The sequence below is a fragment of the Galleria mellonella genome, unplaced genomic scaffold (genome assembly GCF_026898425.1).
Source record: "Galleria mellonella isolate WM207_F2 unplaced genomic scaffold, CSIRO_AGI_GalMel_v1 utg38, whole genome shotgun sequence".
Classification (NCBI taxonomy): Eukaryota; Metazoa; Arthropoda; class Insecta; order Lepidoptera; family Pyralidae; genus Galleria; species Galleria mellonella.
Window position 1 is genome coordinate 4,013,815 of NW_026442090.1, and position 23,892 is coordinate 4,037,706.

General features: G+C 33.9%; 1 protein-coding gene across 1 annotated transcript in view; it reads left to right on the top strand.

Annotated features, from left to right (window-relative positions):
* The window catches only part of LOC113522749 (heparan-sulfate 6-O-sulfotransferase 2), a 106,638-nt gene that overhangs the window by 6,002 nt on the left and 76,744 nt on the right, over positions 1–23,892 (top strand). Inside the window, exon 2 of the mRNA XM_026908555.3 lies at positions 12,313–12,549. Within this exon, the coding sequence (XP_026764356.1) occupies positions 12,313–12,549 (237 nt within the window). The remainder of the gene's footprint in view (positions 1–12,312; positions 12,550–23,892) is intronic.

Genomic DNA, 23,892 nt, shown 5'->3' on the forward strand with positions numbered 1-23,892 from the left:
AACAAAATGAAATTGAGCGAATTATTCGATTAGACTCCCTTCTGATTAATTAAGTACGTAACTGTAGACGTACTTATAAAGTTATATTTCATTACTTCGGTATAATAATTTTATACACAAAATAAGTAGCTTGAATTTAAACAAAATTATCGTGGGATTCCAGAAATTGATCCTTTCACATTAAAAATAATACGAATTGATCCACAAGTCTCGGAAAAATTGGTACACATTTCCTAATTTATCTAAAAAAATACGTATATATAAAAAAATATCTATGCACTTCCTTTTTTAAATTTGATCAAAAAATGAAAACCGGCGCATGTCAGACATGCAAAATGATTGAATAAGACTTCTCTTTTATTCGCTGTTTACATTAAAATACATGTTACAAAACATTTTCCGTCTTACAACAAAAAAATTAAACTTGCTATAGACAGGCGTTCAATAAATGTTTAAAAGTTTTACTACAAAAACGTATCTAATATCTGTTTATGTGTTAATAAAAAAAGTCCGCCCTATTCAAAATAAAGGGTAAATAGAGCAGTTACAATATTTTATACATTATATATGTGTAAAAACTAAAATTACAAGTAAATACTATTACATAAACATTATTTATTTACTAAGAGTTTCTTTAACTCTATTTTTGTTTATAATAAAAATAGGGCTTTTTCAGACTACTAAAGGCTGGTATGGCGGTGAAAATTTTTACTGGCTGTCTCAGTAATGGCGGATCCGAGTAGCAGGTTCAGAGCATGATCGGTGGTTTAAACATTGAAAGATTTATTGAATAAAAAAAGATACAAGGAAAATAAGAATTATGTGGAGTGACATCTTTCTGTAAAAGGAATGAAATTCGCCGTCTTAAGATTATAAAAAAATTATGTGCTGCGCATGCGCAACTGTCAAGAAGTGAAGTCGCTTGCACCACTATCGAATTAAATTAACGTTTTTTTTAAAGTTTGCTACTAAAATTGTACTTTACAATATATGTTATTGCGAAGTATAATTTCACGTTTTTACGTGTATCTAACATATTTTTGTCTTAGTTGATTACGTATTAATTGTTGTCTAATATTGCTTTGTTATCCGTATTATATTTAATTAATTAAACATTTTGGAAAAATATGATTTGCCATCTTGTAGTTAAGTAAAAAAATAATTGATGTTTTCTTGAGGGAAAAGTCCCTCTCTCTCTTTCTCTCTCTTTCAGTGTAAACGGTCAAACAAAAGTATTTGTAATTGACAAACCTAGTCAATATAAATAGATATTTATCGCATGTTTTCCTACGTATCCATTAATGTAAATGTATGCGAAATTTACTGCATGAGTGGAATGTGAATTTAGAAAATCAATTTAATTGTTTAATAAACATTCAAATATTTGGCTGAATTTTTTTCTAATAATTAGTAATGAGTAGTATTAACCGAGTAACGCGTGTTCATTTTATTTCGATTGTAGAATATCATAACAGAGGATTACTCTCCTCGACTACTCTTTTGTACTGACAAGACTGGAAAAGATTTAAAATACCTACGCATTTGTTGTCAGAATCGTTAAAAGTGGCCTCTGTTATATGTATTTGTATAAAAAAAATAGCACGTTTTATCTGATATCAACATATAACCTCCATTGCTATGGGTGGTATTATAAGGCTGCCACATGCGATACGATGCGATACTGCAAGACGCCTACGATATAAATATGGTTCGTAAAGCAGCCTCGAAACTCCCTTTTTGGTCAACTATTTAACATTCGTTTTGCGAGGGCAAGACAAAGAATGGAATTGCATCTCGTCGCACGCGCGTGTTGTTTCGTTCATTTCGTTGGTGTCTTGCCACAACGCCACATATGGCTGTACGGGTTGACCAGCCAGTGTCGTTGTCCGGACTGCGTGTGGAATTGCTAATGTGCTAGATAGCACCTGGAAATAAACGCCTACCCCGCATTAACAAGTTGCTGCTTAAGTAACCGCTGCTCAGCCCACACTCAGTAATTACGCACTACTTCTCAGACGGGACCTTATAGATATATTTATTTCTATCAAATGTATTTGATTGCACTGTAGGATTAAATATAAAAACATATATTTATATTGCTTTTGTTTTAAATTCTATCACCTGTCGTTTTTCTGTTAATACTATCTCTGAAAATTTTCATACGTTTCAAATTTAATGTCTATAATTTATTCGATTAGAATTTAAAATGCTTCCTTCAGAGAGTAATTTAATTTTTATATGAGATTCGTGTTGGAATTTCAATTTAAAAATAGTTACTGAACATTTGATTTTTATTATGATTATTTAATTTGTAAAATTTACGATAATTGATCTAAAAGGACTGTATAGTTAGCTGTACTGTCTGTATTTGAAATTGAGTATGACTCATTCAATGAAACAAATCGAATCATTCAATCAATTCTGTAAATACTTAATCGATTTTTGATTGGTACCATCATTGGATATCACTAGTGTATCTATAGTCGGGTTAATAACTAGTTTGTTCTATTTCATTCTCATTCTTTTATATCTGAATCTATAAATTATTCTATCTATGCTTGAATAGTAGATAACTTAGGTACCAAGAACTTATAATATGTGTAATATTTAGAAGTATGTGTTAACAGGGCTCTACTATTTTCTTATTAATTGCATTATACTATTTTAAATACATCTTTTGTTAAAAGCGAATAGATTTATAAACTACTATCTTTTACTCGCGACTTCGTCCGCATGGCTCAGATATGTTCACTGACTGGGAGAAAAAGTAGCCTATAACCGTTTCCAGAATACCATATATCTTTATACTAAAATTCATTATAATCGATTCAGCGGTTTAGACGTGAAAGCGTAATAAACAAACTCACTTTCACATTTACAATATTAGTTAAGGATTGTTAGAAATATGTGTTTGTATTATAGATAGATAGATACTTTTTATTGTTTCCTTCAAAAGATTACAATAGTAAACTTATTATAAATATAAACAATTACATGAAATAATCACAATGAGAAAACAATGGGCGCCCTTATCGCTAAAAGCGATCTCTTCCAGGCAACCTATTAGTATTGTGTATAATACGTTATTTTCCTTTTTAGTAATTACATCTTATATTCAATTCAAAATAAGTAAGTTAAATTATTTTGGGTGTAGTAGTAGGTCATCATCATCATCTTCCTACCCTTATCCCAATTATTATTTGAGGTCGGCGTAATATGTTTTTTCTTCCATTTTTCTCTATTCGCAAACATTTCCGCATTCACTCCCATTCTGTAGTAATAGTAGATGTGCCAAAAAATACAAAATTCTATATGTACTGTACCTAATTATTATTACATAGAGAAATCGGAAAATTGCTACATGTTTCAACGTGATATTTTTTGAATAAGGCCTCTTTATATCACGGTACACCGTCTAACACACTATCGTTATCTTTGTTTGGATTTGTAGGTCCAGTCACAGCTATTTGTTAACTACTAAAGGCAATGTCAACATGCAATTTTACATTTACCATAGGTATTTAAATATATCTACGAGGAATGGTATTACTAACGGTATTGGTATTACCATCTATAACAAACTTGAAATCTTATTTTTATTTATTAAATACTTTGTTGTACACGCTAATTATACATAAAAAAATGACATAGGTAATCAAATGTACAAAGGCGAGCTTAAAGAGTTCTCTTCCAGCAAACCCAAAGAAAATCCCACCAAAACCCAAAAAAAAAGCTTATAACCCCGATTTTAATTTTATAATACTGGTAACCAATACAATAAAATGATTTATGGAAACGATTCTGAATCTTTTAACTCTGGAATATAATAAAACCTTTGACGGATGCCAGCCCTTACTAAGAGAGATGGTTGGTGCAAAAAAATTAGTGATGTTACTTCGTAACTATTATAATAAATATATATTTAATGTTCATATTAAACTCTTATAAACTATACCTATATAACACGTGATGTAAACAATAAAATATATTCTTCTAAAAGTTGGTTTATTTTTTGGTATATTCTGATTAGGTTACTCACTGTTTACTATTTACGATGATTCACCACTGTTAAAAATATCAGCTTAGCAAACGTATATTTTTGCTAAAGTACATTTTAATAATTGTACTATACATACGTACGGACGACGTCAGTGTATTTAGAAATAATTATTATAATTCATCTGAGGGATTAAAATTAACAAAACTAAAAAGTGCAATCTTTTAAAAAGCCGATTTTGTCTGCATGGCGAAATTATAACTATATAATACTCGAAAGAGAATTATTAATAAATTATGTCAAAATGACCCTTTTACTCCGAACCTTATATTCCTAGCAGTAGGGACTACCTTCTCCATTACTAAGCATCAGGCCCCTTGGGCAGGTAAGTTTAGATTAACGAAACAATGTGCGAAATTCTTTGCTAATGTAGTCGAGTGACAAAAGAAAACCTTTAAGAAGAGGAGTATTCTATTCATTGGTTTTTTAAAGTTTGTTTATTTGGAGAGGCAAAGTTTTCGTGTGCACTTAATTTACATAAAATATAAACAAGTTAACTGCTTAAAGATAATGTGACGTGAGGTCACGCTACTCTTGCAGGCTTAGTAATGTTTGATGTTTACTTCTAGCCAATATCCGCAGTCTAGAGTAAGGGCAAAGCACGCGATAATCTCATTTATACAGCTGTTTATGTAATAATAGGTAAATGTACATAAATAGACGTTGTTGAAAATCGTGTTCATGACCTATATCGCTTTGCGTGTTCTAAGGGCCAAATCAGAACCACAAATCCATGTGTCAATGTAATACTAAACATACAGAGTAAACGATTATTTAAATTTTATGGTAATTAGGAATGTAAACCGTTTTATATGATTTAATGAGAAGAAATTTATTTTAATCTAACTTATGATCGACTTTACTAGCTTGATAGCTTTGTTTCTAAATTGATGACATCATAGTTTCTTTTGTTTTTTCATAAATTTATTTTATTATATTGTTGTTACTTTACTGAATTTAATCCGTGCGTAGTCATTCGGTTGTTTCATTGTACACCAATACATGTGCGTCTACTAAAGGATATCTGGTTTGCGGTTTTATTGAATGACATTATTAGAAATGTATAATAATAATTTGGTTTCGTCATGGCGTTCCATTTATGTCAACACAATGCGTAATCTAAGCCTCTTATTAATTACGGTGTATTAAATATCAGACATAAATGGTTAGTTAATGGTAGTATTGGTTAAATATGTATTCGTACCTACTATTGTATTAATGAAAATGTTGTTGAAATACGAATCAATATTTTAATAACAGTGTTATAATATTTTTATTTAAATTCATGTATATGTTTTAGACTATACAAAAATGAAAACCACAAGAAGAAAGTAACAAAATTTGTTGCAAATATAGTTTAAAAAATACCTTTACTCATAACATGTTTGAACTGAACAAAAACTGAAAGAATGGAAGAGGTAGTGCTAGATTTAAATCTATCTTATAATGAGGTGATGCCTTCACAACCAAAATATCACACAAAATCTAAAGACTAAAGGATTTATGGCATTTTGGGTGGACTAGTACCTGTTTCCAATGATGAACTAATTTTAGAATTGAAATATGGCATGCATTCTGTTGATAGATGTTGCACGAGACGAACTTGTGAAAAAATCTGAAGAGTATAATTAGACGAATGACTTGGAATATAGTAATGATGATTGTTGAATCTGCGTAGATTGCAATGACCATCCCCGCATCTATGCGTGCCTATACAGGTCCCACAGCGGTAACACTGAAACCGACCAACTAATTGAGCACGTCCAAATGGCTACAGATTCCCTGCTTGAGCAGATTCCTTCCGCTGAAGTCGTGATTGTTGGCGACTTTAATGCCCACCATGCCGAATGGCTTGGTTCGCGTACAACCGACTATGCGGGAAGATCTGTTCATGACTTTGCTTTGGCTTATGGTCTAACACAGCTTGTTTCTTCGCCTACGCGAATCCCTGATGTGTTGGACCATTCACCTTCACTGCTGGACCTTCTGCTGACCACCCACCCAGACAACTATGTGATCTCCGTCGAAGCCCCGCTTGGATCGTCGGATCACTGTTTGGTGCGGAGCGAGGTGCCTCTTACGAGTCCGACTCCACCTCGTTCTACGGGTAGACGTCGCATTTGGCACTACAGGTCGGCAGATTGGGATGAGATGCGGATTTTTTTCGCATCTTACCCATGGAGGCAGGTTTGCTTCACACTGGATGATCCCGACGCCATTGCCGATTCCATTGCTGATGTGGTGCTTCAGGGAATGGAATTATTTATTCCTAACTCTGTGGTGCCCGTCGGCAGGAAATCCCAGCCCTGGTATGGAGCCTCCTGTAGAAAAGCATCTCGTCTGAAACAAGAGTGCTTCCTAACCTGGGCTAAAGGTGTGGCGTCGCGAGATCCTAACACCAGTGCTCTTAAAAAGAAGTATAACTCTGCCTCTAGGTCTTTCAAAAGAGTTATAGCCACAGCGAAGTCAGAGCATATTAGTAGAATTGGCAAGAGACTGGCTAGTTTGCCCTCTGGGACTCGAGCTTTCTGGTCTCTTGCCAAAGCTGCACAAGGGAATTTCTGTAAGTCATCTTTTCCACCTTTGCGCAGGGAGGATGACTCGTTGGCCCAGAACGCTAAAGAAAAGGCCGATCTTCTTGGATCCATCTTTGCGTCAAACTCGACATTGGATGACGGGGAGAAACCACCACCGACCATCACGTGTTGTAGGAGCTCTATGCCTGACATTAAATTCACGCATAGCTCACTCTAGTGCTCATAGTAGAGCACTTTTCTCCCTCGAAATCCATAAGTCGAGTGGGCCTGATGGTATTCCTCCAATTGTGCTTAGGACGTGCGCACCAGAGTTGGCTCCGGTTCTTACGCGTCTTTTTCGGCTTAGCTACTCATCGGGCATAGTCCCAAAGTTTTGGAAGACTGCTCTGGTGCATCCGATCCCTAAAAAAGGAGATCGCTCAGATTAACTATAGGCCCATAGCTATCACTTCCTTATTCTCGAAGGTTATGGAATCCATCATTAACCGTCAACTGCTCCGGTACCTAGAAGAGCACCGGCTGATCTGTGATCGCCAGTATGGCTTTCGACAGGGACGTTCGGCCGGTGATCTTTTAGCTTACTTAACACACCGATGGGCAGTGGCAATAAGTGAGAGGCCTTAGCAGTTAGTCTGGATATTGCGAAGGCCTTTGATCGGGTGTGGCATAGAGCGCTGCTTTCAAAGCTACCTTCATTTGGGTTGCCTGCGAGACTGTGCATTTGGGTCGCCAGTTTTCTCAAGGAACGTAGCATTAAGGTCGTAGTCGACGGTGCATGCTCTGATTTAAAACCTTTGAATGCTGGTGTCCCGCAAGGCTGTGTACTATCTCCGACTCTGTTTCTTCTGCATATCAATGATATGTTACAGATAAGTAATATTCATTGCTATGCGGACGACAGTACAGGATATACATTATATACCGGTCATGCAAAGATCTCGCGGGCACATACCGATGAGTGCCGGAATAGACTTGTGTCTGAAATCGAAACTTCACTCCATCAAGTTTCAATCTGGGGTGAACAAAATCTTGTCCAATTTAACCCCAAAAAGACACAAGTCTGCGCGTTTACCGCAAAAAAGAATCTCCTCACTTTCAGGGCACTTCCCTTGATAAAAAGTCAAGTCTAGGAATTCTGGGCGTTGATATATCTTGCGACGTCCAGTTTTGCGGTCATCTGGAGGAGAAGGCTAAGATAGCTTGAGTGCTCAATAGGGTGAGACGATATTTCATGCCAGAACACCGCCTGAAATTATATAAAGCCCAAGTCAGGCCGCATATGGAATACTGTTCTCACCTATGGGCAGGAGCGCCACAGTACCAACTCCTTCCGTTAGACCGCATTCAAAGTCGGGCGGCTCGAATTATCGATAGTCAACGCCTTACTGTCCGACTTGACCCATTGAAACTGCGCAGAGATGTTGCGTCTCTGTGCATCTTCTACCGAATTTATCATGGGGAGTGTTCTGAGGAATTGTTCGGATTGATACCTGCTGCTGATTTTCACCACCGTACAACCCGCCACAAACTAAAGTTTCATCCCAATCATCTGGACGAGTGGCGGTCTTCCACCGTGCGTTTTTCAAGGCACTTTCTTCCACGCACAACCATTCTTTGGAATCAACTTCCAGCAGCAGTATTTCCGAACCGATACGACAACATAACCTTCAAGAAAAGAGTATATTCCTTTTTAAAAGGCCGGCAGCACACCTGCAATGCCGCTGGTGTTGTGGGTGATCATGGGCGGTGGTAGTCACTTACCATCAGGTGAGCCGCATGCTCGTTTGCCCCCTGTGTTGTAAAAAAAAAAAAAAATCTAAATTCATATTTATAAAGGTATATAAATATATGAAGAGAAACAATGTAATTTATAATTCAATAGCATCTCTGCTGATGCGTGAGTGAGCTATTGTTCGAGAGTTATACTAAATTAACTCTAATTTAAGGAGATTTAATTTAGTTTTAATTTCGTCCTTCCCACGACAACTCGAAATTGTAACCGCTCGTTAGATATTACTACTGCTTAATTTCCCTCACTGCCTCCCATTCTGTTAAGGAGAGAAGTAATTTCATTTATATTATTACTCCTACTTAATTTTTGTTCCCAGAAGTTAAGTAGGTTTTAAAATATACTCAAACTCTTTCATTGAGAATGCTTTGATTAGGTGGGGTGTTACTTACTTTATGTATATTAAAATAATGCAATATTTTTTTTATATTGAAGTATTGTTAAAATTATGCCGACAGCCACCTTTGATCATCTCACTGCTCGCCACCAACAAGGAATTCATCCTGACATGCTTGAATCTAAATGGTCACGTAGTATACGGTTTCAAAGGAATTTTCTCAGGCTGTAGAATGAGCTCCCTACCGAGGTTTTCCCTGGAGACTATAGTATGGGGTTCTCCAAAAAGGTATTTAGGTTTCTTCAGGTTCGGCAAACCGCACCATATACCCCGTAGTGTTACAGGCTTCTATAGGTTGCAATGACCGTTTACTATTAAATGGGCTGTATGCTAACACCTTCGTGGTATAAAAAAAGTGGCATTCCTTGAGTGAGGGTTAAAACTTTCTTAACCATCTTCATGATAATTAGTAACCGCTCTCTGTAGACAATATTGCATAAATTGCGTCGCTCATGACATTATCTTATGACAAACTTTGGACTTTGCAATTTGTGCTTCTTCTTAATGTTTGAACTTAGAAAAATTTATTAAATTTTAAGAATGGCGGATTTCGATTTATGCCGTCATTGAATACGTGTAAACTGTGTATGTAAGTAGGTGATTTTACGAAGGCCGCTCTTAAAAACTATTAAAAAAATAATTCTACTTTTTTTTCTTCTAAGAAATTAGTAATTGAAATTGATCACTTTGTCATTATTTCTTTAATTACACGAAATCGCACTCTTGTAATGACAAATTCGCAAAAACTTTCTTTAAAATCATTGAATTCTTTGAAATGTATTATCTTCTACAATTTTAATAAACAATTTCGGTCAAACGTTCATTTTTGGACCGAAACGGAACTTTGTATAAATAAGAGCGTTTCAATATAATCCTAAAGATGGCAGCGGGAGGTTAAGAGGGTGACGAGACAAAGGGCGCCATCCCCGGCCCCACTTGTTTGTACGCCTAATGAAGTGGGCAGAGCGCCCTTGGCACATTAACATACAGTTACAGCGGCCATCGGTGAAATGCGTGCTATACGTGTTGTGCCGAGTCGACCTTTTTGGTATTTGAATATTTCGGTACTTCTTAAAAATGAATCAAATACTGTTTCAAGTGTACTCTAGTACTTGTAATGTAAATTGGACTCCTATTTTCGTACTTTATCAGACTAGTGTATTTTTTTTTTTATTTATATCTGAAGTTTACATCAATCATCATGATGAATCTCATATTTTTGTTTACGTAATTAAAGAACATATTAATATCAATTCTATATTAAAAACAGAAAAACTTATGATAAAGACAAGAAACGCATATTTAAATACCGTGTCAGATACACGGTAATTCTCTATACCGAGTACATGCGTATCTATTATTTGAGTCGGTATTCGAGTCGGTATTCGAGTCAGGTTTACTCGGCACATCACTAGCTATACTCGCCCGGCTTGAGCTTTACGTTTCGGACGATAGGTTATCTATATCTATACTTTATGTGTAATAATGTTCAAGTACTTGTGAAGTGGATAGCATCACTTGAATGTTAAATTGATGAGGTCGTGATTCTAATTACTTCAAGTTTCAGTGCAGCTATTTTTTGTATCATTTATCCGAGTCCGCTAAGACGAGAGGATATTGTATTTATAACATTTTTTAATTTCGAGGTAAAATTTAGCGCGGAAACGCGGAAAATGTAAAAACAAATTACAATCTCTCTATATGTTGTAGAAAAAACATCATGGTGGCTAACACTTCCCATTAAGGGGTTTTATTTGTTGGACATTTAAATCCAATAAAATAAAATAAATTACGATTTTTCTATCGGTACAGCAAAATAGATAATATAGTTATTAATTTATATCAAAACAAATGATTGTACTGATTTTTTTTTAGAATAGAAAATATTTATTGCCTGTGTAATGGCTGAAATGATGATGAATGATGACAACACATAGTTGCAACAGAAAATATAGAAATGTATATATAAGTAGTATTTCAATTAGGTAAACTCAATTTAAAACATAATTTAATTTTTTTTGTAGTAATAAAAAGAATAGCAAGAGACTATTTACAATTTTTAATATATTTTTATGATATAACACTTATATAGTTTTTCAAATTACTATGGCTATGTGTATAATTGTATATAACTGCATTCCTTTGTCATTCTTTAATTTGCTTTTACTTTGAGACAATATTTTTAATGTCGAATGCTTAATAGAACTGGAAGTTGATAACTTTTGATTACGGAGACTGATTACTTATAATAATGGGGCCCTGTGAAAATGTCTATTTACCCATCAATGAGTTCATTTCGGACTCGTTCGGAAGGGCGGCTGTTGAAGGACATTGGGATTTAGCGTTGACGAGTTGAATCAAAGTCTAATTTGTGACTTGTACTTAACTTGTTTTTGATTGAGAATAGCTGATGGCTGATGGCTGCCGATTTACCTTAAAATTACTGCATAAAATAATATAGCATCTTAGTATATATATATATATATATATATATATATATATATATATATATATATATATATATATATATATATATATATATATATATATGTTCACGTCATCGTTTAGCCGATTTTCTTCGAAATCGTATTGTTTGCACCAATTTAAGTGACAGGATACTTTTTATCCCAATAAGAAAAAAATACTTGTTAGGTGGCAGTAGGGGGCACAACAACCTTTAGCGGGTCAACTAGCTACTATATATAGTTTTATTTTTTTATGGGATAGTAACCCCACCTGCGCTATTGTTATATGCTGGCAGGGCACCAGTGAGGGATGATAGGTGACAATGAAAGTAGGTCAGTTAGTCCATCGTAATAAACTAATTAAGTCGACAAAAATTAATCACGATCGTTTCTAGGGGGAACCGCGCGAAGGTCGACCTGATAGGGTATATTGCTAGTAATGGAACTTGTAAATCCCCAATATTAACAGTCCATTTCCTCCACTATATAGAGTTAGCAATATTACATTTTATCTGTGCGAAATGTAAGACTTCTTGCCCCAGTTATGTGCAATAAAGTAAGACTAACTATACGTGTGTAACCACGCGTGCGGGTTAAATCGCATTAACAGTTGTTATAATTATAAATATTGACGATTAACCGCCATCATCTCCTAATTAATACGTATAAAATTCTACAATCAAACTAAAAAGTAAAGTTTAACTTGTTTAAGATAAATTTTTAATATACTGAAGTAACGAAAAAAACATGAACGTAGTGTAGGACGACCCTTCATTAGATGGAGTGACGACCTCAAATGCATTGCAGGGAGTCAGTGGATGCAGGTAGCCTCAGGACCGTTCCTTATGGCGGTCTATGGGGGAGACCTATGTCCAGCAGTGGACTGATAATGGCTGAGATGATTATGATAATACTGAAGTAATAATTATTTTATAATGTAACATAAAAAATAAAATAATTTGGAAAAAAACATCTACCACTGTTTTATAAATACTAGAAGGTATTGGTAGTTAAGCGTCGATTTGTATAGTATTGTAATGGCTAAAATTACGATTGAAATTTTTTAGGTGTGCGCGCTATCTGCAAGGGAGCGAGTATCAGAATCCTTAGCGCTGACATATGCAGAGGCGCCGGGTCGGCCGCTGCCGGACGTGATCGCGCAGCCCGGCCTCTCGTACGACGAGGTCCTGCACGACGACTTCAGGTTCGACCTGAACGCACACGACGTCATGGTCTTCTTGCACATACAGAAAACCGGCGGCACTTCGTTTGGGAAACACTTGGTCATGGATTTGGACTTGAAGGTGAGTTTCAATCGATAAGAAAACTAAAATAACGTAATACATTCAGGCTGTTTCAATAGAAATAAAATGTAAACAAATGAACAATTGGTCCCGACCATCGACCACGTGATTAATTAATTTACTATTTCGATTTGTTCTTAATTTCATTTAGAGAGTGTTATTGTAATAATTTCAACAATAGTTGGACACGTTTTTATTAAATTCTATTGAAACAAATTAAAAAAGAGTTATTTACCCAATCTCGGAGAGAAAGTAAGAATTTTTAAATGTTTACACGGTTTTGTAGCCTCGTAGCAACTAAATAAACGACGAAATTTTGACAATTGATCATTATTGTAATTATCAATACATACGTATATACTAGTTCGTATATATATATATATATATATATATATATATATATATATATATATATATATATATATATATATATATATATATATATATATATATATATATATATATATATTATACCTATTTAACTTTGGAAATTAAACAGTCGGGGTTTTCACTCTATAATATGTTCAAATGTTAAACGAGCAAATGTTAGACGAGCGAATTTGGAATACGAACTTTTCTAATTTTAGCTTGAATTTTGTTCTAGTTTGTTACTCATTACATTTAGTGAAAGAATTAAAGCGCAGTACTGATGTATATATTACACAAAATAACGTAGTGGTACTGAAAAATTAATAAAGAATGAAATACCCGTCCTTTTATTTATTTATACAGAAATATATATACTGTACAAAGGATAGAGCAGAGATTTCCGAGTAGGTGTCCATCGCCGAGTTGGCAATCAATATAATTCATTATACATGCACCGTTTTAAATACTTTAGATAGAAGGCTTTGTTGCTGATACATATACAACGTAGACCCATTGTAAATAGAAGCCAAATTATATTTTCTATAAAAAAAAATAGTAATTCAATCTGTTTAGTTTTGATAGTTTTGAATTCTTACCTGAATTATCAGTATCCAGATATCAATAGCCAAATTAAACAACATTTTCAATGTATAAAATATTCACCGCTTATGTGAAGTAATAAAAATCACTAATTAAATATATAGAATCCTGTGTAATTGAATTACTCCATATATCCATTGTAAGGATTATATAATTAACCCTTTTTTTATACGACTTAGAATGGCAAACAAGCTGACGGCCCACCTGATGGAAAGTGGTAACCGTCGCCTATAGACATGAGCAGTACCTTGGACATAATAGTACACACACATACTGTTTCGCCCATGACACCCCCCATGCGTTGCCATTCCTGAGGAATCAGGTGTTATTCCTCTGTACCCTGTAAATTCATGCCATATCCCACCCTTCAAGCCAAAACACAGCCATGCAAACACAACTGCTTCACGGTAGAAACACGAATGGGACAGAGGTACCCAAGCAATCGACTTTTGTACAAAGTCTCCCTCTGGTTAAATCCTATGTAATTATCCTTAGCCAACACTTGCAAATTTTTTTGTGACTTAAGCTATTTGGACTATTTCCCAGGCTTTCTTGAATGAGACATGGTGTATATGTTGTTGTATGAGTTATTATGCATTAGCACATATATTGGTGCGTGTTCTATATCCGACTTCGACGAAAAAGATCTGTATAGAGTAGTCACCATTTAACATTTACAGAGGTACTCTAAACCAACTCGCCCACACTTCTGTATTACAAATACAGCCTGTATTTATAATAGCTATGCAGATTCTGCACAAATATTCGCATTTTGACTGCATTTATTCTAACTTCATTATTTTTATACCTACCTCTCGCTCCCTTATAATAATAGTGTGATTTAATAAATTATCGAACGCTCACTTTTTTGACAATTTTTTTCAAGTTGTTTCCTTAAATGTATTAAAAATGTATAAACGATAATGTATTATCCTTATCGTATTTATACCTTATCACATTAATCAAATAGTAGTTAAAAAAAGTTTTTATTAATGTCAATAATGTAAATGTGATAAGACTGATACGACAATAAAACGTTTAAGTACATGTTATTTACATAATACTTGCCACGTGCTAAGACTTGTATTTTTGGATTTTTTATAATGTATTTTTAAAATTAATACTGATCTTAGTAGATTATGCATGAATATATCATGAAGTTAAGATTGTATCAACAACTCAAGAAACTGTAAACGCAACTGCTCGGTGCCAAAACACTAGTGGAACGATGCTATGGGTAGCATCTGGCATCTGGCAGATGATTTTTGTATAAAGTCTTCCTCCAGATTATAGTAAAATTTTGGTTTTGGTTTGTGCAATAATAGATCAATCTCAAAGGTACTGGAGTTCGCTGATACCACAAAGTTACACAAAGTTAGTTAGTTAGTTTATTATTATATCAGCTGTTTTTTTGTTCACTGCTGAACATAGGCTTCCCCCATTAGGGGAATTTTGCCAGTAGTTGCCACGCTTAGCAGATGGGTTGCCAACCGCAGTTAGGCTTTGGTGATGTTTACGACGATGATATTTATGTGAGATGCTGCTGCCTATCCCTCGGTTGTTCCTTCCTTTAGTAGTCTCTTACGACACCCACGGGAAGGGAAGGGGTGGTACATTCTATGACTGGATCATACGATAATTATTATTAACAATTTTTTAAAGTTTTTTAGCTTTGTAGTATTTAAAGTTGTATGTTATAGTTATTTATCTACTTGTGTCTGTTTTCATGTTAAGTCCATTGTGAGATAGAGGTTTGCAGCGAGAGATATAGACGGAGAGAGAGAGAATAAGAGAGGTATTTATTTGTACTATTATTATCATAGAAAAGAAAAAGAAAACAATTTTTCCGTCATGAAACTTATGCTAGTGGAATTCTTACCATTTTTGTTCATTCTACGAGTACTTTCATAGTTTATTATATTGCACTTGAATCTAGCGTGCTATTCACCAAGAGCGAGGTGTCTTTTGTTTTCGCCGCTACACCGTCTGACATCAAAGGAATCAAAAGACGAATCAGCCTCTATCAATTTTAAACGCGAAAATCTCCATGAAAAATCTCAGGGGACGTGGCAGACATATGAAACAGGAGCGGAGAGGGCTATTAAAGAGAGCGCGCGTGCGGTGACTTCGCAGAATTGATGGAAAATGGCGGAATCGTTCAAAGAAAATGCCGCGTCACGTTTCGGCGCGTGACTGTGTGCTTAAACTTTAAAAACCCCTGTTAAGAAAATCGCTTATAAGAAACTTAACACTTGTATTTGTGGGGTTTTTCAATTAAATGTAAGGATAGAGACCATTGATTCTGAATTATTTTTGTCTACCTCTCTTCTCTCGGACTTAATGCTAGGCACGGGTACACACGGTTATACTACCTCTAATAAAAAGATAATAGGTTACTATTGTCTAATATTATACTTATGATAATATAGATCATGTTCTAGAGTCAAATGTCTCCAGAACTGGCGAGCCTGTATGAGACGAGATATGAAAGTGCAGGGAGGATTAGATATTTTTATTACCAATTATTATATATTAGTGTTTTATATCTGACTAGTTAAATATGTAATCGATTTTTTTTATGATGTCCTCGCTATTCGTTATTACAATTAGGTGTTGATTTGGTAATAATTGTATTGTATATAAAATATTTTTATAATGTTTGGGATCTTCCAGGCACTTTGACCCGAACGGAGACTTTGTATAAAAGTTGTTTGCAGAAGTACCTAACTTCTGTCCCGTTTATGTTTCTACCGTGAAAAAGTTGTGATTGCATGGCTGTGTTCGGTTTAAAAGTGTGTGAATGAAAATGCATGGCAATGAATTTACAAGGACAGAGGCATAACACCTTAGTCTTCAGAAATGGCAACGTACGGGTGGCATCACCATCAGCGAAACAGTATACTCTGTTATGCATGTCTATAGGCGACGGATACCACTTTCGATTAGATGGGCCGTCTGCTTGTTTGGCATTCTAAGTTGCATAAAAAAACTTTAAGATAAATTACTACTCGTATATTATGTAGCACCTGGTACTATAGCGAGACAATTTTTCTGACAATTCTATTGAGAGTATCTATAAAGAGTATTGACCTTTATTCTTATGTACAATACATATCTTGCTTCGTCCACTTTTTTAATGAGAGGCGACTGCGTACTATACTTCCTCGAGACCGATAACTATTACGAAATTATTATCATTCTACTTTCACAACATTAATATTATTTGGACAGTATGATAGTGATTTATTTATGACTTAAAACGCTATAAGGGACATTAAAGGTTCCGCAAGCTAATTGATAAAATAACTGATCAAGTGCGAGTATATTTCGTTCACAAAAGGTTATACAATAAAAATTCATATTTAAATGTTTTCTCTGGAATGGCTCTTTGATTTATTAAATTTAATCCTTCATAAAAATTTCGTAGAAATAAAAAGGACGGAAATTAAAAAGTAAGGACATAAAGAAAAAAATGTGTATCCCATTTTTCTTCAGATCTTTTAAAATGCGTTTCACTCCTACATTTTTCTTATAAAGGTAGCATGAATAAAATTAACCTCGATTTTTTTTTGTGTCAACCTTTGTCAAATTTAAATCAAAGTACATTGAACATTTCTCATTTATCATTCAAAGATTGCTTGTTTCGAATTATATAGATTCGTGCGGGCAATATCATGGTAAGAGATAACTGTTGATTTACAATTTTAATGTATCTTCAGCTTAAACAAACCATTAAACTGATGATTTGTTCGAAATTGACTTTTTCTTAATATAAAACTCGGTTCTGATTTCTCGTTATCATTCTCATCCATCAATGTTAATGGAGTCTTAGCAAACTTATGAAGTGTCATTTTGCTTAAAACATTATCATAATTTCTTGGTCTAGAGAAAATTCAATATAGAATCATATTTACCAGAGGGAGACTTTGTACAAAAGTCGATTGCTTGGATACCTCTGTCCCATTCGTGTTTTAATCGTTAAGCAATTGTGTATGCATGGCTGTGTTTCGGTTTGAAGGGTGGGATATGGCGTGAATTTACTGGGTACAGAGGAATAATACCTGAGTCCTCAGGAATAGCAACCCATTGGGGGTATCATGGGCGAAACAGTATACTCTGTTATGTCCATGGTACTGCTCATGTCTATAGGTGACGGTTACCACTTTACATCAAGTGGGCCGTCAGCTTGTTTGCCATTCTATGTTATATAAAAAAAAAAAAAATTAAAAAGTTCCGCGTGCTTCCGGCATAGAATAGGCCACTCCTTGCATTCCTGTTAGTGTCGTAAGAGGCGACTAAGGGAGTTTAATGGTCGAGGGGTGTATAGCAATATCTCTTTTAAAACATCTCTAAAGCCTAATTGCGTTTATTAATCCGCCTGTTAAGCTTGGTAACTACTAGCCGCAATCCAGGAGAAGACAGTGGACAGTTAAAGGCTGATATGATGATTTAAAAAGTATTACAAGTTATAAATAGGAACTTTGTATCTTATTTTACGCATGAAAGCTGTCAAACAACTAGTATGTTATAAAGCTTTTGTTTCGTCATCTTTTCATTCGATATTCTTTCCACATGCTCCCGGAGCAGCGTACCGTGCTGTTTCTCATTATTTTTGTAATATTAAACGCAATTGGTTTTGTTTGTATGATAAAAATATTGTTATGACATGTACCATATACTTACATGAATGCCTCTCAATGGCGTTACCCTGTATTACACCCGATTTAAATGCAAATACGCGTAATAGGTTCTTTTATGACCGCTTCCGGATATAAAATATATCATTTTCGTTTCTTTATGTGAATGATTTTTTTATACCATATAACATAATTCAACGTGCAAAATAAACGTGGAGTCGTCAATATTTCTTTATGTATTTATGTATTCGTATATGTGATAAACGGTTTTTGGGGTTCGCGCCCAGTTTTAAAGATATTGCACAACGGGATTAGTATTTCTGGAACTAAAAAAATCAGCATTTTACCGCCAGTTACATGTTAATTTCCTTCTATATTGCAGAAGGTCGTAACAAAAAAAATATTTTCTGGTCTGTTTCTTTAGGAAGGTTTATAAAGCTTCTCAGGAGGAAGAATAAGGTTAATTATGACTATTATAAGTTCTTGAACTAAACTCGAAGGGTCCATTGTCAACGCCCTTTAAAGTTTTATCGCCTAGTATTAATTGTATGGTGTTTTGTCGTAGTGTGGAAGTCCTTCGCTAGACGCGAGTTCACGGATTTAGATCTAAAAGTCTCGCTATAATGTATATATATATTTTTTTATTAGAATATAAACATGCATCAAATGCAAGATTAATTGGAGAATCCATGAACAGAGTAAACCTGTGAGTTACACTCTACCTACCATGAATTTTTATTAAATACCCGTAAGTCACATGGCGTGGAATTGTGCATGGAATGTGACTTGTAAGTATTAAAAAGTATGAAAAATTTTATGAGGATCTATAATAAGTCTGCTGTCTTTTGAATACATATTATCTAATATATAAAATTCTCGTGTCGCGGTGTTTGTTAGAAACTCCACCGAAAAGGCTTTACCGATTTTTATAAAATTTTGTGTGCATATCGGGTAGGTCTGAGAATCGGCCAACATCTATTTTTGGTAACCCTCAATGATAAGGGTGACCCACCCCTAATTATTTTTTTATTTTTTGACAATTTTTTTATTTTTATTTTATTATGATTTAGCATATAAAAATACATACAGATTCAATTTTTCACGCTTTTACGATCAACCCCTGTTGTTTAAATCGCGATTTTTATATTCCACAATAGGGTTGCAAGATAACAATCGAATATAATAATTTAAGTACGATATATTTTCATTTATAGTTCTAGAAATAATGTTTATGGTAAAACAACGTTTACCGAGTCAGCTAGTATTTTTATACTCCTGAAGCAAAATTTATCTGAGGGGATAGGATAAGGGCCTACCTACCACATTTTTAATCTCGATAAATTTTCAATTTCCTTTCTTCTTATCATCGCTGTTTAATTCGTGGTTCGAACCCTAAAATCGAAAATTTCATTCAATGGTCCATTTGTTTCTAGAGAACATATATCTAGTTTTACAATCAATAGGATTTACTCCCTTGTGCCATTTTTTTTGGAGTAAAAGATGTTCTTGTTGTCACACGATATCGTATTCTGAATTGAAATATTTTATAATATGGCTATAAAACATCTCGTTGTTCATTATCTGTGTTTGTGTGTTGTTTGTATTTAAGTAGCTGTATTAATTTAGTTATTTAATAGAATAACAGATTTGTTTTTCAATTAAATATTACGAATTTCTTTGTAACATCAGCACCACATTCTTAAACTTGACTCGAAGTTTGAAAGTTTTATCTGGCTTTATTGCATAAGAGAATCACATGTTGCTGCGTGCGTGTAGACAAAACTAACAGTGTTGTCAAAGTGGTACTAGTAATAAGTAGTAGGTATTCCACTGAATGTGGTAGGTCCGCTTCAAGAATGTTCACGCCTGCATTAGCACGCATGAAACAAACGACTTGATGGTCTCACGCATGGTAATCGTACGGTAATTAAATAACTAATCCAATATCTAGTATTATAGTTAAAAATAGATTTCATTGCGCAAAAATAGTAGCGTCATCACTTCAATTTAGTAAAAATAGTAATCTTGCGGTTTTTGTTTTAAAATAAATTCGATGAACGACACATGTTTTATATGCACATTAAATAAAATTTAGAATGCAAAATTGTATGTCTATAAGTAGATTTTTTTCGCAGTTAGCAATTATTTGCTTCGCAAAAAAGGCAGTTTCAGATGTCACAAAATTAATATGAGATGGGGATAAAACATGATAGTGTAAATCCATTAGGTCGACGGTAAAAATAATTATCAAAATCGTATCTAAATTAGCCACTAAAGATTACAGAGGAATATAAATCTCACCACACCTCACTTTTGGAAGTCGTTAAAAATAAAGTTTAATAACGAGTAAACACGAAAATCAAATGTTATCTTACAGAGAATCGCGCGAGGTCATATGTCGGGGAGGATATGAACGATACGTCTCATACGTAGGTCACTGTCTTGTCACGTACACATGCCGCGATGCCTGTGATGTACCTACTGCCTATTTACTGGATAGCTATAGTTTATTTCAATAGATCTTAATAAAAAAGTAACCAGAGTTGACAATCTGGTAACAGACATAGTAACAGAAACATAAATTAGTGTTATTAATTTATGTTTCTAAATAAAATCGAAACATTCGATCAAAAAATTGATTTTAATCTTTATTACTACTAATTAATATCATAAGAGTGTTTCAATTATTAGTTCGTTTACAATTTCATTAATTTAATTGAAAAATAACTTTATTAGTCAAAAAAAAATATAGTAGAAACGGCGGACTTAATGCTAACATTTTCATTATGTCTTGTTTCACTTTCTATATCGTACCAATGTGTGGCAACATTGGAATTATGTGACAATTAAAAAAAATACACAATTTTTGTTATTTCTGATTGATTCTTTTAAGAGCTTTGATAACGGATTAAAACATTAGTCATAAAACGTCTACCATTAAAATCTACCAACTAATTAATCTGCCGTTAAGTCTTACACCAACTTCATATGTATTATATTTTGTTCTTGAAGTTATTAAATATTTTTATATCATTGAAATAAATTTTTTTAGTGATAGCAGACACTTGATGTATAATTTATATTTTAGTTCGATATTAGAGCACTTTTTAAACATATAATTACAAATGTTGAATTTTTTTAAACTCTTATCAATATCATAAATGTGAAAGTGAGTTTGTTGGTGTGATCAACCACTGTGAAATTTGGTATATACTCGTATGTACGTACTAAATGGGATGGAGAAACGCATAGGTTACTATTTATCCCGATCAGTAAATATAGGGTATATTTACTGGCTAGTTACGCGAAGTCGCGGGCAAAATCTAGTTAACAGATAATTTCGATCTTAGCACACTTAGGTATGAATGCTTTTAATTGAATACTACTGACTATCGAGAGTAACAGTATTTTTATTAGGGTCCCAAGGTCAACTATGAATTTTTATAGTTACGTTCATCCAATTATTTTTATCATGTGGTTATTGCCCTGACCTTTTATTGTTTCTCTTTATATGTTTGCCAGAAGCCAGACAGTTAATAGTGGAGGAACGGTCTTTAAAAATATTCCAATGTAAACCGGTATTAAAAATAAAACAGAAAAATTATTAAATTATTCCCTTAAATTCGAAGTCATGATTCGATATTTTTTTTTGTCTTGTTTTAGGATATATGATTGTATTTTATTGAAAACTTGTTTACACGTAAGATGAATAGATATTCATAAATAATAGTCGAATCGCCAAATAGTCTTTACGTGATAAAACGTTTTTTTGATAGATTCGTTATTTCTTTTGGTCATAATCGAAATTGTTCACAATTCGTGAGCATATGAATACGGTTTATAGTTTTACGTGCCACTGCAAAAATAAAATAGATTTGATATAATTTACAACTCGTCATAGGTAAACTAATTTGAAGAAAACCTCATGCATATGGAAATATTTTTTTTTCTCATAGCATCTGTTTTTTGCAATGCCTACTGTTTTAATAAATTAGCTTGTATTTGTTAGATTTCAAAATTGTCTTAAATATTTAGCAGAGTTTTATACAGCTGGCTCATTAGTAAATTTCAAACAGTATAGCTATTAATTCAGTATGAGAATACCCCGTTGCGAGGCCGTATTTTCGACCGCAATGTAAATATTTTAACATTCGGCTAGTTCCAGCGGTCTACGCCTGCCGACAACTCTGGATGCTCTTCGGAAATACTCACATCTAACCGGACACGGCATTTTAGGATCTGCTCGTATATTTTCACACTTACTTATGTATTAACATAGTAGGGACCAAATAGGAATAGATATTATTACCATTCATTCCCACCACATATTCCGAAAATTAACAGAAATCGGAAAGCGCACGTTACAGCCCTGTTGTTGCAGGCATCCATAGGCTACGGTAACCGTTTACCATCAAATGGACCGTGTGTTAGTTTATTATCATTCTGATATATAAAAAATAACATTACTGATAAAGTATTTTTTTTATTACTGACAACGAAATGGCAATCCCACCTGCGCTATTGGAATACGCTAGCGGGGTACTAGTGGGAGATAATATATATGAAATCAAGTCAATTGGCTTATAATGAATTCACCAGGATGGTTTCCAGAAGGTACGGCACGAAGGTCGACTCGATAAAGTACATTGCTAATAACAAGTACAAGTACAGCTAATCCCCATTACTAACGATCCCTTTCCTGCGTAATAAATTAGTTAGATACATGTATTGCGTAACAATATGTTTGCCCAAATTTCACCAAGCGCCAAATAAGCATTATTCGAATTCAACATGCTGGAATACATACCTACCCCTCTCTTTAGTCTCGTGCTAAAAGGATTTATTAACGGTGTTTATCACAGCCGAAATTCTATAGTTGAAAATTTTAAATTGAAATATGAAGTTTTGATTGAAAATTACAGCAGAGGACTGAATTTTTTTAAAATGTACTCCTATGTTCGTAGCATAGAAGATTTTTTTTTTAATTTAAGATAATGTGTCATTAGGCTACGATGTTCTTTTTATATTCAATATTTATTCATATCTCTAACTCAAGAGGTTGTGTATTTGCATACAAACGGCTATTTCCTGTTTTTGGCCCTTCGGTTGGACCATCCAAAAATATTTCTTTTTGTTTGTTTGCGACAAAAACTCTCTGTATTTCTTATTGCTGGCACGCTAGTTGTTTTGGCTCTACGTTGATGGCTCTGTTGACCATCTTATTACCTTGCACTTGTCTCTTTCTTGTCATATAACTATTTATTAGTATGAGTACTCGAGTGATTAACGAGTGAATGAAATGTTAATAAGTTTCAAAAAACAAAAACTGTTGCAAAACATTAGGCTTTGTGTTTGTGCTAATATTAATATTCAAGGATATTGGCAATATCTAATTATTAAGTACAATGTATATTTATTAAATATACATAATCAAAGGGCCATTCTTAAATTGTGTTACACCAATTTCATAATTTTTGACGACACTCTCCCCCCGGTCTTTGTTACAGTTGATCACATTTGTGACACTTCCTTTTATCACATATTTTGTAATTTTATATTATTATATATTAGTTTTATCTACATTTATAGATAAAGTCGGTAATGTGTTTGAGATTTTGGTTAATAGTAAAAATTTCGTTTTTTATTGTATTATATTTAAACATAGATTTTAAAATGCCCACTGATAGAATTAAAAAATATTTTCTTACAACAAATAAGTTTTTCAGGCATGGCAGCA